Source organism: Petaurus breviceps, unplaced genomic scaffold (assembly GCF_028583685.1).
Source record: "Petaurus breviceps papuanus isolate PSGF00001 unplaced genomic scaffold, PetGlider_PUasm1.0 175, whole genome shotgun sequence".
NCBI classification, from domain to species: Eukaryota; Metazoa; Chordata; class Mammalia; order Diprotodontia; family Petauridae; genus Petaurus; species Petaurus breviceps.
In genome coordinates this window covers 11,377,074-11,393,187 of record NW_027185764.1, presented here as the reverse complement: position 1 = coordinate 11,393,187, position 16,114 = coordinate 11,377,074, and the positions used below count along the sequence as shown (strand labels likewise).

The window sequence follows — 16,114 nt, the reverse complement described above, 5'->3', positions numbered from 1 at the left end:
AGCAGTGAGCGCGTTATCCTGTTCTTCCCCAGTGATTTGCTTATTGAATAAAGGTACATTTTTTTGTTCACATTTACCTGTTTATTAAAATTGCTGTTAATGTTTATTAAAATAAGCCCTCCCCTGAAAATAAGCCCTCTGGTGTTTTTCTGTCCAAAAAAAAATATAATAATACAGTGTCTTATTATCGGGGAAACACGGTAATCTTCCTTCTATCACAGTCAGTCTACCAGATGTATTGGTGACTATAACTGCAGGTGTTGCCACTAAGTCTTCACTTTAAAAACTGGCATCTCTACTTTAAAATTTTCCATTTTTGCAAAAATAGAAAGAGTCAATATATATACACACTCAGCCTTTCTTCCCCCCCTCCCCTTTGGCTCCTGATTGACTAACCTAGAAATGCAGAGACCACATTTGGCTAGTAGAAGTCATCATCTTGTGTTTTCCAAGGTACTTACGGTTCCAGCTCTGTGGGCTGCATTTAGAAACCCCACTGACTGACCCTGAGGTCCTTGAGGTCCTTTGAAGCCTGGGTGATAATATCAGGAGCAGACAGACATTCTAGGGACAGTGTTGAAAGTGGAGAGGGTTTAGGGGAACTGGGTCTACCTCTTCCATAAGACAAGGCAAGGATAATTCCAGGGTTACAGAAAGTACCCTAGAGCTTCCAAAAGAAAACACATGTTTTAGGACGTAATGGAAAGAGTCCTGGATTTGGAGCTAGAGGACTAGAGGCTCAAATCCTACCTCTGCCACTTTCTAGTTCTATAACTTTGGACAAGTCACCTAACCTAGACTTGTTTCTCATCAATAAAGTGAAAGTCCCCTCTGAAGTCACTTTCACTGTTAAATCTACCAGTGCTGGGTTAACACGGGGGAAAAAGTCTTATCTTTCCTTTTGGAGGCAAAGGTTGTGAAAAATCAATAAATTCAGGAAACATCAGGGATGACACCATGTGACCAACAGCAAAAATCAGACACACCCATAGAGAAGTATTTCTAGATCAAGCCTGCCCTCCTTCCCCAGCAGCAGCAGAAGCCTTTGAGCCTTTGTCAGAAATCAGAGGCATGGAGTTCCTTGCCAGTCTATCCATGGAAACCTGGACTTTACTAGTGGCTTTTGGCACTCTGTTGATGTTGTAAGTCTAGTCTCCCTTTATTTCTGTTCTGGGGTTTGGGTTGGTTTTAAGAAAGTGACTAAACTGAGCCATCCAGAGCTTGGGAGTTTGTTGTCCTGTGTGAGAGAGAGCACATTGTGTTCTAAATCGATCAGGCTTCCTGCCTCTCCCAAGTATTAGCACTCTACCATTTGGGAATTAGCACTTGACACTGAAAGAAATGTGTTGGATGGAGGGAGGGAAGGAAGGCAGAAAAGAAAGGAGAGGAAGACAAGCTCCAGTTCTCTCTCACAGAAAGGCATAAGGAAGTGCAGAGTGGGGGAATTTACATCATAATAAATCTGGATTTTGTTTCCTCTTTTTAGACCATGGGATCATAGATTTAGATGTGGAAGGGTCATAGATTCCAAATCTCTCATTTTACAGACAAGGAAACTGAGACCCAGAGAGATTAAGAGACTTGTCCTGGACAACATAGAATGTGAACCCATGTATTCTTGCCTCCAAATCCAGTGTCCTGTTCTTATGCTGGAGATGGAAGGGACCTTCAGTTATGTAGTCCAACTCCCTCACTTTAACCATTGAGGAAACTGAGACCCAAAGAAGTTAAAGGGCTTACCCAGGACCACATAGCTTATAAATGTCTTAGGGCAGAAGTGAAGTCACATATTCTTTGTCTCCAAGTCCAGTGCCCTCTTTTTTATACTAGACATGGAATGGACCTTTGGTTGTCTAGTCTGACTCTCTCATTTTTACCACCAAGGAAACTGAAGCCCAGAAAGGTTAAAGATTTAGCCAAGGTCAGATCAGTAATAAGTGGCAGAGGCTGGATTTGAATTCATCCCTCCAGGTTTAGAATCAGAGTTCTCTCCCCTGGACTATGCTGGCTCCACCATCTAAAAACTGATCCTTAGGGACCTTTAGATTGTAAGACTTGTGAACTGTCTATCTTCGGTGTGGGAAGGAAGACATCAGTCAATTAAAAAACTGTGATTATTATCAGGCATATGCTATGTATTAGGCACTGTGCCAGGTGCTAGGGATACACAAAAAGTTCCTGCTCACAAGGAGCCCAAAGCCCCATGGTCAATAACATGGCTATTATGGAAACATGTTTTGTATGATTCATATGTATGATGGGTATCATATTGCTTGCCTTCTCAATGGGTCAGGGTGGGGTTGGCATGAGGGATAAAATGTGGAACTCAAAATTTAAAATAAATGAATGTTTGAAAAACAAGTCTAATAGTGAGGCCAAGTATTTTCACTGAAGGTCAAGTAGGAAGGATTAAGGGGCAGAGGTGGGGTAACCCCTGATGGGTAATGGGGGACTGGATCTGGGAGCCTCTGGTTTGGTGTCAGGGCATTAAAATTGGAGTCAGATGAGTTCAGATTTCTAGCTCTGACATTGACCAACACTGGGCAAGTGACTTTAGTTCTCTGAGCCTCAGTTTCTTCCTCTGTGAGAGAGGGATGGTAACAATAATTGCCCTACAAATCTTGCAATTTCGTGGTTGTGAGGAAAGAACTTCAAGAAAATAGGTGCCTTTGTGGAGAGAACCCTGGATTTGAAGTCAGAAGATCCAAGTTAAAATCCTCAATCTGTCACTTGCTCTGTGACCTTGGTGAAGTCATTTATGGGCTTCAAAGAGGTAAAATAAAGAGATTGGACCAGATGACTCCTAAGGTTTAAGCTAAGATTATGACCCTTAGTGAGAGGGCCAGTATTCCCCATTCAGTTGTCTTTGAGCACCTCAATTCTGCTAGTAAAAGCCTATGGAAATTTGTTTTCCTGTGGGACAGATAGAACACGTGCTTTTAGTAACATCTCTTCATGCTTTAATATTTAATTTAAACAAGCTGTGATTTCACTGGCCTGGGGCCAGAAGAAAGCTTTGGGGGATAAGAGAAAAAAAGGGATTTAGGTGTAATTCTCTCCTATGTAAAACTAAATAGAGTGGCAATGGAAAAGGGCTAGATTTAGTTGAAAGGATGGCGGGTGGGTGGGATGGAGGGAAGAGAAGACCAAGGTTTCCAGACTAGGTGTGAGAATGCTGATGCCATAAGCAGAAATAGGAGGAATGGAGGGCTAAGCAAGGGCTGGTTGGGGTGAGATAGTAGGGAGAGAAAGATTGGTTTGTGTTTTGTTGATGGAGTAGTTTGTTAGAGTTTGTTTTTTTGATGTTGTTCAATCATTTTACGTTGTGCCCAACTATTTAGGATCATGTTTGGGATTTTCTTGGCAAAGATACTGGAATGATTTGTAATATCTTTCTCCAGTTCATTTTACAGATGATGAAACTGAGGTAAACAAGGTTAAGTGACTTGCCCAGGGTCACCATAGCCAATTCAGGACTGGACATAAGGGCTAGAGAAGCTGGGAATTTAACCATGCAGGAAAGGTGCATGAGGGCACAGTGGCAAGAGATCTTGATCCCCGAATCAAAAGACTCCATATCCAACCTCTTATGTTTACTAGCTGTTTGATCTTGGGCAGATCTCTTCATTTTCTTGGGTATCAGTTTCCTTACCTATAAAATTTGGGAGTAGGTATAGGAGAACCTCTGAAGTCCCTTCCAGGTCTAGATCTATGAAGGAAGGAAAAAAGCACTTATTAAGCATATTTTTTTTCATTTTCAAATGCCTTATTAATGATTTATATCATTAATTTCCACCAGATTTTGAGTTACAAATTTTCTCCCTGTTTTTCCCTACCCACCACCCCAAAATAGCAGTCCCACAGGATATCCCCTCCTCCAATCTGCCTTCTCTCATATCTTCTCCCATACCCCCTTCAACTTTTCCAGTAGGGCATGGTGGATCTCTATGCCCCAGTGCCTGTATATCTCATTTCCCAATTACATGTAAAATAGTATTAATAATATCATATATATATATATATAATTTTAAACATTTGATTTTAAAACTTTGAATTCCAGATTCATTCCCTTCCTCCCTTGTCACCCACCCTTATTGGGAAGATAAGCAGTTCAATATAGGTTTCACATGTGTAGCTAATGCAAAACATTAACATAGTACATATATTGTAAAAGACTGATATATTTCCCTCCCTTCTATCCCACCACCCACTTGTTTTATTCTCTACTTTGATCCCGTCCCTTTTCAAAAGTGAATGCTTCCAATTTCCCTCCTCCCCAGCCTGCCCTCCCTTCCATCATCCCCCCTCTCATCCCCTTCCCCCCTACTCTCCAGTAGGGTGAGATACCCTATTTAGTGTGTATGTCATTCCCTCCCCAAGCCAGTTTCAGTGAGAATAAGGTTGACCCATTTGTTTTGCTTTCCTATTCTTCCCCTCCATTGTAATCATTTTCGCTTGTCTCTTCTATATGAGATAGTTTACCCCATTCTGTCTCTCTCCATCTCCTCTCATTATGTTCCTCTTTCACTTCTTAATTTCACCTTCTAAGTATCATCCCTTCCTGTTAAATTGGTCCTGTACTCTCTATCTATGTATACATGTAAACATATATACACACATTCACATATGTATTCATATGCCCGTATACCCTCTGATGTGGACACATATATATGTGTGTATGTGTATATATATTTTTTAAATTTTTTTTTTACTATTTTACTATTCCCTTCAACTCTTTTCATACTGAGAAAAGTTTCATAAGTTACAATTATCATTTTTCCATGTAGGAATGTAAATATTTAATAGTTCCTTTGATAAGAGGCTGGTGATTTCCCTATTTACCTTCTCAAGCTTCTCTTCCTTCTTGTATCTGAATGTCAATTTTTCTATTCAACTCTGGTTTTTTCATCAAGAATGCTTGAAAGTCCTCTATTCCACTGAATGACTATATTTCCCCCTGAAATATGATACTCAGTTTTGCTGGGTAGGTGATTCTTGGTTTTAATCCCAGCTCCTTTGCCCTCTAGAATATCATATTCCAGGCCATAAGATCCCTCAGTATAGAAGCTGCCAGGTCCTGTATTATCCTGATTGTGTTTCCACAATATTCAAATTGTTTCTTTCTGGCTGCTTGTAATATTCTCTCCTTGATCTGGGAATTCCAGAACCTGGCTATAATATTCCTAGGAGTTTTCTTTCTGGGATCTTTTTCAGGAGGTGATCGGAGGATTCTTTCAACCTCAATTTTGCCCTCTGGTTCTAAAACATCAAGGCAATTTTCCTTGAGAATTTATTAGAGGATGATTTCTAGGTTCTTTCTTTGGTCATGGCTTTCAGGTAGTCCAAGAATTTTAAATTGTCTCTCCTGGATCTGTTTTCCAGATCAGTGGTTTTTCCCATGAGATATTTCATGTTGCCTTCTATTCTTTTTTTTTTTAAGCAGTTGGGCTTAAGTAACTTGCTCAAGGTTACACAGCCAGGTGTTTCTAGGTGGGTGCTAAGTGTCTGAGTCCGGATTTGCTCCCCAGGTCATCCCGGCACTGGGGCCAGTGATCTTACTTGCTGTGCTACCTGGCCACCCCTTGTTGCCTTCTATTCTTTCATTTATTTGGATCTGTTTAAAATCATCTTGATTTCTCATAAAGTCACTCGCTTCCCTTTGCTCCATTTTAAATCTGAGGGAATGATTCTTCTCATTGAGCTTTTGAGATTCTTTTTTCATCGGGCAAATTCGGAGTTTTAAGGCATTCCTTTCCTCATTGCCTTTTTGAGCCTCTTTTGCCATTTGAGTTAGTCTATTTTCTAAGGTGTGATTTTCCTCAGTCAGGCTGCTGACTCTCATTTCGTAATTTTCTTGCATCATTCTCATTTCTCTTCCCAATTTTTCTTCCACTTCTCTTATCTGCTTCTTAAGGTCCTCTATGGACTGTAACCAGCTCGTATTTTCCTTTGAAGCTTTTGGTGCAGGAGTTCTGATGTCACTGTCTTCCTCCTGTTCCATGCTTTGCTCCTTTTTGTCCCCAAAATAGGAGTCTAATGTTGGATTCTTCCATTTGCTTTGTTTTCTTTGCCTGGTCATGTTGCCACTCAGTTACTTGACTTTTAGGCTTTTTGACACAGTAGGACTCTGCCACCAGTCAGGGGAGCTTTCTTCCCAAATGCTGGGGTTTTCTCAGCTGCCAGAGGTATTAGTTGAGTGCCCTCTCTGAAGCCTCCACACACTCTGGCAAGCTGGTCACACAACCCAGGATCTCCACCCTAGACTGCCATCCAGATCCAAGCAGGTTAAAGCAAGAGCGGTTATCCCTCAGACTGGTTGCTTGGTTCCCCTACAGTATGCAGTCCAGGAGCTGAAGCTGTAACTTGGCACCAGCTACACCAAGGAGTCTCAGCAGCTTCTTGCCCTTGGGGCAAAAGCCAAAACTCTCCCAACTACTGGTCCCAAAGTCCAGACTGCACTGACCTCTCACTTTGTCCTTCACATCTATGTGTTGATAAATCTGGAAAAGGCCACAGCTGCTGCTGATGTGGAGTTCCTCTGGCCGGTGGTTGGTCAGGCCTGCCCTGACCTCAGTATGGGGCTGGGCTGGGCTCCCAGAGTGCTACACTGGCTGATTCCTGCCAGCCTGCTGGGCTGTCCTCAGTAGGAGGTTACCTCCTCTGTGTTTTTTTGTGGGTTCTGTATCTCCAAAGTCTGTTCAGAGTCCCCTTTTAAATGGATTGTAATTGGTGAGATGGAGGTCCTGTTTCTACCCTGCCATCTTGACTCTGCCCCCCCCCTTAAGCATATATTTTTGCCATGCAATCCCTTATGTACATGAATGAATTCCCAATTTCCCTAGCCCTTATCTCTAGTTCTAGATTTGCTATCTCATGCTCAGCCAGGTGGTGCAGTAGATAGAGCACTGGGCCTGGAGTCAGGAGGACCTGAGATCAAATCTAGCTTCAGACAATGACTAGCTGTGTGAGCATGGACATAGCCTCATCTGTAAAACAAGGCAGAAAAGGAAAAGGCAAGTCACTCCAGTATCTTTGCCAAATGGAGTCATGAAGAGTAAGACAAAACTGAAAAATGATTAATGAACAGCATTGAACATCTCTACCTAACTACTGCACTAACAAAACACAAACTAATCTTCCTCTACCTGCTGTCCCACACCAAACTATGTGCCAGGCACTGTGCTAAGTGCTTGACAAATATGATCTCATTTAATCTTCAGAGCAACCCTGGGAGTCAGGTGTTATCATTATGCCCATTTTACAGTTGAGGAAATTGAGGAAAATAGAGGTTAAGTGACACAACCAGGGTAACTTAGTTTCTGAGGCAGGATTTGAACAGGGTCTCCCTGATTCTAGGTTTAGTGTTCCAACCACTGTTGCCATATAGATACTTCAACCATATGATCCTATAGAACTGAAGTCATAAGGGCAGGTGAGGTCATTATGCACAAAGAGGAGAGAAAGCAGTGGAGACAGGAAGTTCATTCAGAAATAAAGAAAATTACTTTTTATTTACTTGCTTATTGATTGTTTCTCTCCAGGAAAATGAAAGTTTCTTAAGGGCAGGGAATTTTATTTATTTTATTAAGGGTCTTTTCCCCTGCCAGAGTGCCTTGTCCATAGTATGTACTTGGGATACCTTTGTTTAGTTGGACTGAGAATCATATTGGGATAGAGTAATAAAAGTGTAATGAAAGTCAAGACAATTGAGCATTTCAAGAAAGAGGTAACAGTGCCAAACGCTGCAGAAAGATTAAAACATAACAAGGAATTAAAAAAAAAAAAAGGTCTTTTAGTTAGTGAGGTCAACCTTGTTCTCAGAGAGAGGAGTTAAAGCATCCTGTGTTACAGGAAAAAAACACTAATCAGAGTCAGGAGATGGGAATTCTCATTCTGTTTTTGCCATCACTGAGCTTGGATGTGATAGCTGAGGTTGTTGGTATGGGCAGGACATCAGGAAGAGAGTAAGTAAGCAGACTGGCAATCAGAGAAGTGAGAGAGGGTGTGGTGGTTCAGAGGGTTAGCAGCATTAAAAGAAGTTTGTTTTAGGATATCAGAAAATTGAGCACATTTAGATAATATATGTAAAGTGCTCAGCAGACTTTAAAAGGACAGCATAAATGTCTAGTTTTATTGATAGAAGGATTTTGAAGCTAGTGGAGACATAGGGATTGAAGATGCAAGAAATAGAGGGAATAACTAATGCAGGGGTCTTTAACCTTTTTATGATTCCTTTTGGCAAAATAGTGAGCACTTCTCAGAATGTTGCTTTTAAATTCATAAAATCAAATATGTAAGCTTCTAAAGTAAACCAGTTATATGAAGCATAGTTATCAAAACATTTTACAAAATTAAGTTCGCAGATCCTAGATTAAGAACTCTTAAAGCAAACAGAATGAGTTCTTGAGGAGACCTGAAACCATGGGTTTCAGTGTATTGATCTGAAGCTAGGAGGGACCTCATAGGTCATCTGACTCCCCCTACATTAAGCCTGGGGTTCAATCCCTCTCCCAAAGTTTTCTACCTGTGTGACTCTAGTCAAATCATGTAAACTTCCTGTGCCTCAGTTTCCTCATCTCTAAAATGAAGGGGACTTTGAGGTCCTTTCTAGCGCTTGTCCTAAGTTTCTATGATCTCTCATTTTACATCTGAGGAAACTAGAGGGCAGGGAAATTAAGTGATTTGTCCAATGTCATATAAGTAGTAAGCATCAAAAGTAAAATTTGAAGCTGGATTCTCTAGCTTACGAGCAAGTACATTTTCCACTGTAGAATGTTATCCATTTATTGAGATCAAGATCTTTGGTTTTGTTTTGTTTGGAGTAGAGGAACTCAACTAACATTGTAGAGCAGACAAGGAGGCAGCAAGGTGCTCAATGGATAGAGAGCCAGGTCTGGAGTCAGGAAGACATGAATTTAAATCTGATCTTGGACATTTACCAGCTGTGTGACCCTGGGCAAGTCACTTTCTCCCTGTTTGCCTCAGTTTCCTCATCTATAAAATGAGGTGGAGAAGGACATTGCAGAACAATCCATTATCTTTTGCCAAGAAATTCCCTAAAAGGGTCACAGAGAATCAGACATGAAGGAAAAATCACTGAACTGAAATAAGAAAGGAGCTGGAGATATTTTACTAAGAGAAATGGAAGAAAAAAGATGATGGATGGAAATAGTAATTTTCAGGAATTTAATGAAATAGAAAAATGACGGAATTAATATTGGGTGACCTAGAGATCAACAAAACAGAAAGAGAGGTTATCTGCCTGGGTGGGTGTGGATGCATAGGGATGAAGATGAAGTTTGGGAATAGAACTAGGAGTCTAAGGATACTGTGTTAATTTTGATCTTTCTGTCTCACCTCTTAAATGCAATCAGTTGCCAAGTCTTGTCCATTCTGCCTCTTCCTCATCCATCCATCCATCCATCCATCCATCCATCCATCCATCCATCCCTTCCTCTGTGTTCCCACTGCCGCTACCTGGGACCATCTCTCATTATGACTCATTTGGACAGTAATAACCTCCATAGAGTTCTTCTCAGTTCTGGTCCCTAACTGCATCCATTCTTCATACTTCTTCCAGAAAAGTCTTCCTTATAAATATGTTGTTTTATGGCACTTCTCCTCAAAAAATCTTCATTGGCCCTCCTACTTCTGGAATAGGTCCAAACTCCTTTGCTTAGTATTCAATGTCCTACACAATCCAGCATAAATACTCCTACCTTTCCAGCTTTATTCCATACTACTCTTTGTCCTCAAATGTGCCCAGTGCTTATCTGTATCTGCCTTTTCTAACACTGTTCCCAGTACTTGGAATGTGCTCTTTCTCCCTTTCTACCTATTCTTCCATAGTTCATAGATGTAGAGTAAAAGAGATTTCAGAATAGATCAATTAAGTATCTACTATGTGCCAAGGCACTGTGCTAGGTTTAGGAATAAAAGAAAACTGAACCAAATCCTACTTGAAAGGAATCTTGTTTTATAGGTAAGGAAACTCCAGTACAGAGAGATTCAGTGATTTGCTTAAGGTCACACAGGTAGTAAGGACCAGAGTTGACATTTGAACCCAGGTCCTCGCTCTCCAGATCTAGGGTTCTTTCCCCAGTACCTGTTCCCCAGGTCTATTAGTGGAGATCAATGAGAAGGGTCATAGAGTTGTCCAAATGAGAGGGACTGACCTGGAGTTGTTACAGTGTGGGTGAGGAGGAAGTGATGCAAAAGAAAGATGTTGTAAAGAAAAAATTGACATATCTTTGCAGCTGATTGAATATAGGACAGTGGAGAGGATGAGGAGAGAGTCAGGAATGACTGCTAGTTTGGGAACTAAGGTCACTGGAAAAATGGTGATTCTATCAGCAGAAAAAGGAAAGTTAAGAGGGAGGAGGTAAGGTTAGTCATAAAGATCATAGAATCACAGATATAAAGCTAGAAGAGATGTTAGAGGTCATCTAGACCAACCCCCCTTTTTTAGAGATGAGGAAACTGAGGACCAAGGAAGTTGAGTTGTTTCTTGAGGATAGACACAACTAAGTGTCTACGGCAGGATTCAAACCTATGTCTTTCTGAGTCAATCCTCTCTCCCCACCCCCACCCACTACACCAGTTTGACAAATGTTTAGATTGATAGACCTATGGAAATGTCCAGAAGTCAGTGGCAGTTATGGGTCTAGAGCTCATGTGAGAGATGACGTCTTGAGAGAAATAAGAGCTAGATGAGTATGCCTTGGAGTAATCTACACAGAGATGATGGCTGTACCATGAAAGCTGTTGAAATCACACACACACAGAGAAAGAGAGAGAGACAGAGAGAGCGGGAGGGAGAGAAATCAGAACAAAAAGAAAACAGTGCAAAATAAAATCTGAGTTTTACCTATTTATAGGCAAAGGGACATGGATGATCATTTCGTAAAGGAAAACAAGAAGTATCAGCTAGATTGGTAGGAGAAGAAAGAAGAAAGTTTCATGAAAATCTGGGCAGGAGAGTGCAAGAAGGAGGGAGTGGTCAATAGTGTAAAATGCTGAAGAAATCTAGAAGGATGACAATTTAGAAAAGACCATTGCAGTATAACAAATGATGAGCAAGGACACTTCGGGAAAACCTGGAAAGACTTATATGAACTGATGCAGAGTGAAATGAGGAGAACATTGTACACAGTAACAGCCACATTGTGCAATGACTAACTTTGACAGACTTAGCCCTTCTCAGTAAAGCAAGGATCTAAGACTAAGACAAAAGACTATTGATGGAAAATGTTGTCCACATCCAGAGAAAGAACTGTGGAGTCAGAATGTAGATGGAAGCCTACTATTTGCTCTTGCTGTTGTTGTTTTGTTTCTTCTTCCTCGTTGTTCCTCCCATTATTTCTAACTCTTCTATATATCATGACTAATGTGAAAATATGTTTAATATGAATGTTATACTGCCATCTTGTGGAAGGGGGAGGGGAGAGTGAGACAGAAAATCCAAATCTCAAACTCTTGTGGAAGTGAATGTTAAAAACTAAAAATAAATAATTTTTTAAAAAAGAAAAGAAATACTGATGCTGAAGGTGCAAATCATGAGGGTTGAGGAGGTTGATGAGCTGGGTAACAAGTGTATTTGAAGAGGTATCAACATACAGATTGAATTCCCTAAATATAGGTGTGGGTTTCTTGTAGAGAAGACTACAAATCAAAACTGAATTTGAAAAAGGAAAGAAAAAATCTGGGAATTTGTTGAAGTTTAATCCCAATTATTTTTACTTGAATTGCAATCATTAATGAAATTGTACCCTGACACAAATACAGAGACTATTTATTTGAGCTGAATATTATTTTATACTTTAAAATTCAAAATTGCTTTTTATTTTTTTCTTTTTCTTTTAAAAAAAATTTACTCTTATTTTACAACATTCAGTTCCACAATCCCTTGAGTTTTAATTTTTCTCTCCCTCCTTCTCCTCCCCTTTCCCTGCCCCCCCACCCAATGGCAGCATGCAATCAAACATAGGATCTGCAAATACCTTCACATTAAACATTAGTCAGGTTGTAAAGAAGGATTATAACCAGTGGAGTGAACAATGAGAAAAAGGAAACAAAACAGAGAGAGAGAGAGAGACAGAGAGAAAGAGAGAGACAGAGACAGAGACAGAGAGAGAGACAGAGACAGAGAGAGAGAGAGACAGAGAGAGAGAGAGACAGAGAGACAGAGACAGAGACAGAGAGACAGAGAGAGAGACAGAGAGAGACAGAGAGAGAGCAAGTAGTTTGCTTCAGTCTGCATCCAGTCTCTGTAAATCTTTCTCTGGATGTGGATATCTCTTTCCATCACGAGTCCCTTTTGGAGTTATCTTATAACCTTACATTGCTGAGAGGAACCCAGTCTATCAAAGTTAGTCATCACATATACATTGTGTCTGTAAGTGTGTACAAATTTCTCTTGGTTTTGCTCTTCTCACTCAACATCACTTTATATAAGTCCCTCCAGGTTATTATGAAGTCTGTCTGCTCCTCATTTTTTATAGCATAATAGTATTCCATTACATACATATATCGCAACTTGTTTAGCCATTCCCCAATTGATGGGCATCGCCTTGATTTCCAATTCTTTGCCTCCATAAAAAGAACTGCTATAAATATTTTTGTATATACTAGTTCTTTCCCCTCTTCTATGATCTCTTTGGGATATAACCTTAGAAGTGGTATTGCTGGGTCAAAGGGTTTGCACTTATTTATAGCCCTTTAGGCATAGTTCCAGATCGCTCTCCATAATGGTTTAATCAGTTCACAACTCCACCAACAATGCATTAGTGTTCCAATTTTCCACATCCTCTCCAGCATTTATCATTTTCCTGTTTTGTCATCTTAGCCAATCTGACCAGTGAGATGTGGTACCTCAGAGATGTTCTTTAATTAGTAGTGATTTAGAGCATTTTTTCATATGCTTATAGATATCTTTAATTTCCTCCTCTGAAAGCTGCCTTCATATCCTTTGACCATTTATCAATTGGGGAGTGACTTGTATTCTTATAGATTTGACTCAATTCTCTGCATATTTTAGAAATGAGGCCTTTATGAGAGACACTGGTTGTGAAAATTATTTCCCGATTTTCCACTTCCCTCTTAATCTTGGTTATATTGACTTTATTTGTACAGAAACTTTTCAATTTAATGTAATAAAAATTATCCATTTTGCATTTCATCATACTCTCTAACTCTTATTTGGTCATAAAATCTTCCCTTCTTCTTAAATCTGACAGGTAAACTATTCCTTGCTCTCCCAGATTTCTTATAGTATCACCCTTTATACCTAGATCATGCACCCATTTCGACTTGATTTTGGTATATGGTGTAAGATATTGGTCTATGTCAAGTTTCTGCCATACTATATTCCAGTTTTCCCAGCAGTTTTTGTCAAATAGTGAGTTCTTATCCCCAAAACTGGGGTCTTTGGATTTATCAAACAGTAGATTAATAATAGTCATTGACTGCTGTGTTTCATGTACCTAATCCCCATCAAGTACCAAATAGTTTTGATGACTGCTGCTTTATAATACAGATTAAAATCTGGTATGGCTAAGCCACCTTCCCTAGCTTTTCTTTTCATTAATTCCCTTGATATTCTGGAACTTTTGTTTTTCCATATGAATTTTGTTTCTATTTTTTCTAGCTCTATAAAATAATATTTGGTAGATTGATCATTTAGGTAAAATTGTCATTTTTATTATATTAGCTTGACCTAGCCATGAGCAGCTGATGTTTTTTTTTTCCAATTAGTTAGATTTGACTTTATTTGTGTGAGAAGTGTTTTATAATTGTGTTCATATAGGTCCTGGGTTTGTTTTGGCAGGTAAATTCCCAAATATTTTATAATGTCTATACTAACTTTAAATGGAATTTCTCTTTCTATTTCTTGCTGTTGGATTTCATTAGAAATATATAGGAATGCCAAGGATTTATGTGGGTTCATTTTATATCCTGCAACTTTCCCAAACTTTTTATTGTCTCAAGTAGTTTTTACTTGATTCTCTAGGATTCTCTAAGTATATCATCATATCCTCTGCAAAGAGTGATAGCTTTTTCTCTTCTTTGCCTAATTTGATTCCTTCAATTTCTTTTTCTTCTCTTATTGTTACTGCTAAGATTTCTAGTACCAAATTGAATCAGAGGGGTGATAATGGACATCCTTGTTTCAGCTCTGGTCTTATTGGAAATGCTTCTAGTTTATTCCCATTACATATAATACTTAATGATGGTTTAGATAGAAACTATTGTTTTAAGGAAGACTCCATTTATTCCTATGCTTTCCAGTGTTTTTAATAGGAATGCATGTTGTATTTTGTCAAAAGCTTTTTCTGCATCTATTGAGATAATCATATGGTTTCTGCTAGTTCTGTTGTTGATATGATAAATTATATTAATAATTTTCCTAATATTGAACCATCCTTGCATTCCTGGAGTAAATCTTACATGATCAAAGTGTATTATTCTCATTATAAATTGCTGCAGTCTTTTTGCTAATATTTTATTTAAAATTTTTGCATCTATATTCATGAGGGAAATTGGTCTATAATTTTCTTTCTCCATTTTATCTCTTCCCGCTTTAGGTATCAGTACCATATTTATGTCATAAATAGAATTTGGCAGGGCTCCTTCTTCTCCAATTTTTCTAAATACTTTATAAAGTTTTGGAATTAATTGTTCTTTAAATGTTTCATAGAATTCACTAGTAAATCCATCTGGTGATTTTTTCCTAGGGAGTTCATTGGTGGCTTGTTCAATTTCTTTTTCTGAAAAGGGGTTATTTAAGTAATTTAATTCCTCTTCAGTTAATCAAGGCAACTTATATTTTTGTAAATATTCATCCATTTCACTAAGATTGTCAAATTTATGTGCATACAATTGGGCAAAATAATTTCTAATTATGATTTTAATTTCCTCTTCTTTGAAAGTAGATTCACCCTTTTCATTTTTGACACTCATAATTTGGTTTTCTTTTTCTTTTTTTCTTATCATATTGACTAAAGGTCTATCAATTTTATTCTTTTTTTTTTTTCATAAAACCAGCTTAGTTTTATTCATTAATTCAATAGGTTTCTTAATTTCAATTTTATTAATCTCTCCTTTGGTTTTCAGTATTTCTAATTTAGTATTTAATTGGGGATTTTCAATTTGTTCTTTTTCTAGCTTTTTCAGTTGCATGCCCATTTTTTTTACCTCCATTTCCTCTATTTTATTCATGTATGTATTCAGAGATACAAAACTTCCCTTAAGAACTGCTTTTGCTGCATCTCACAAGTTTTGGTATGTTGTTTCATTATTGTCATTCTCTTGAATGAAGTTACTGATTATTTCTCTAATTTCTTGTTTGACCCACTCATTCTTTAGGATTAAATTAACTAGTGTCCAATTAATTTTTAGTCTATCTTTCCATGGCCCTTTATTACATATAATTTTAATTGCTTCATGATCCAAGAAGGATGCATTTAATATTTCTGCCTTTCTGCACTGAATTGTCAAGTTTTATGCCCTAGTACATGGTCAATTTTTGTGTATGTGAAATGTACTGCTGAGAAGGTGTATTCCTTTTGATCCCCATTCAATTTTCTCCAGAGGTCTATCATATCTACCTTCTCTAAAATTCTATTCAACTCCTTAACTTTTTTCTTGTTTATTTTGAGGTTAGATTCATCAAGTTCAGAGAGGGGGAGATTGAGGTCCCCCACTAGTATAGTTTTGCTATCTATTTCTTCCTCTAATTTCCTTAACTTCTTCTCTAGGAATTTGGCTGCTACACTGCTTGATGCATATACGTTAAGTAATAATATTGCTTCATTCTCTATGGTGCCTTTTAGCAGGATGCAGTTTCCTTCCTTATCTCTTTTATTTAGATCTATTTTTGCTTTTGTTTATCTGAGATAAGGATTGCTACCCCTGCATTTTTTTACTTTAGCTGAATAATATATTCTCCTTTAGCCTTTTACCTTTACCATGGGTTCATCCCCTTGTTTCAAATGTGTTTCTGGTAGACAGCATGTTGTAAGTTTGTGGTTTTTAATTCATTCTGCTATCCATCTCTGTTTTATGGGAGAGTTCCTCCCATTCATATTCACAGTTATGATTACTATCTGTGTCTTTC

At 38.6% G+C, this 16,114-nt stretch overlaps 1 protein-coding gene across 1 annotated transcript in view; it reads left to right on the top strand.

The window, feature by feature from the left end:
* The first annotated feature begins 979 nt into the window (after nt 1-979).
* LOC138158660 (cytochrome P450 3A12-like) overlaps nt 980-16,114 on the top strand; it is a 60,574-nt gene continuing 45,439 nt past the window's right edge. Inside the window, exon 1 of the mRNA XM_069084767.1 lies at nt 980-1,142. Coding sequence (XP_068940868.1) covers nt 1,072-1,142 — 71 coding nt within the window. The 5' untranslated portion in view covers nt 980-1,071. The remainder of the gene's footprint in view (nt 1,143-16,114) is intronic.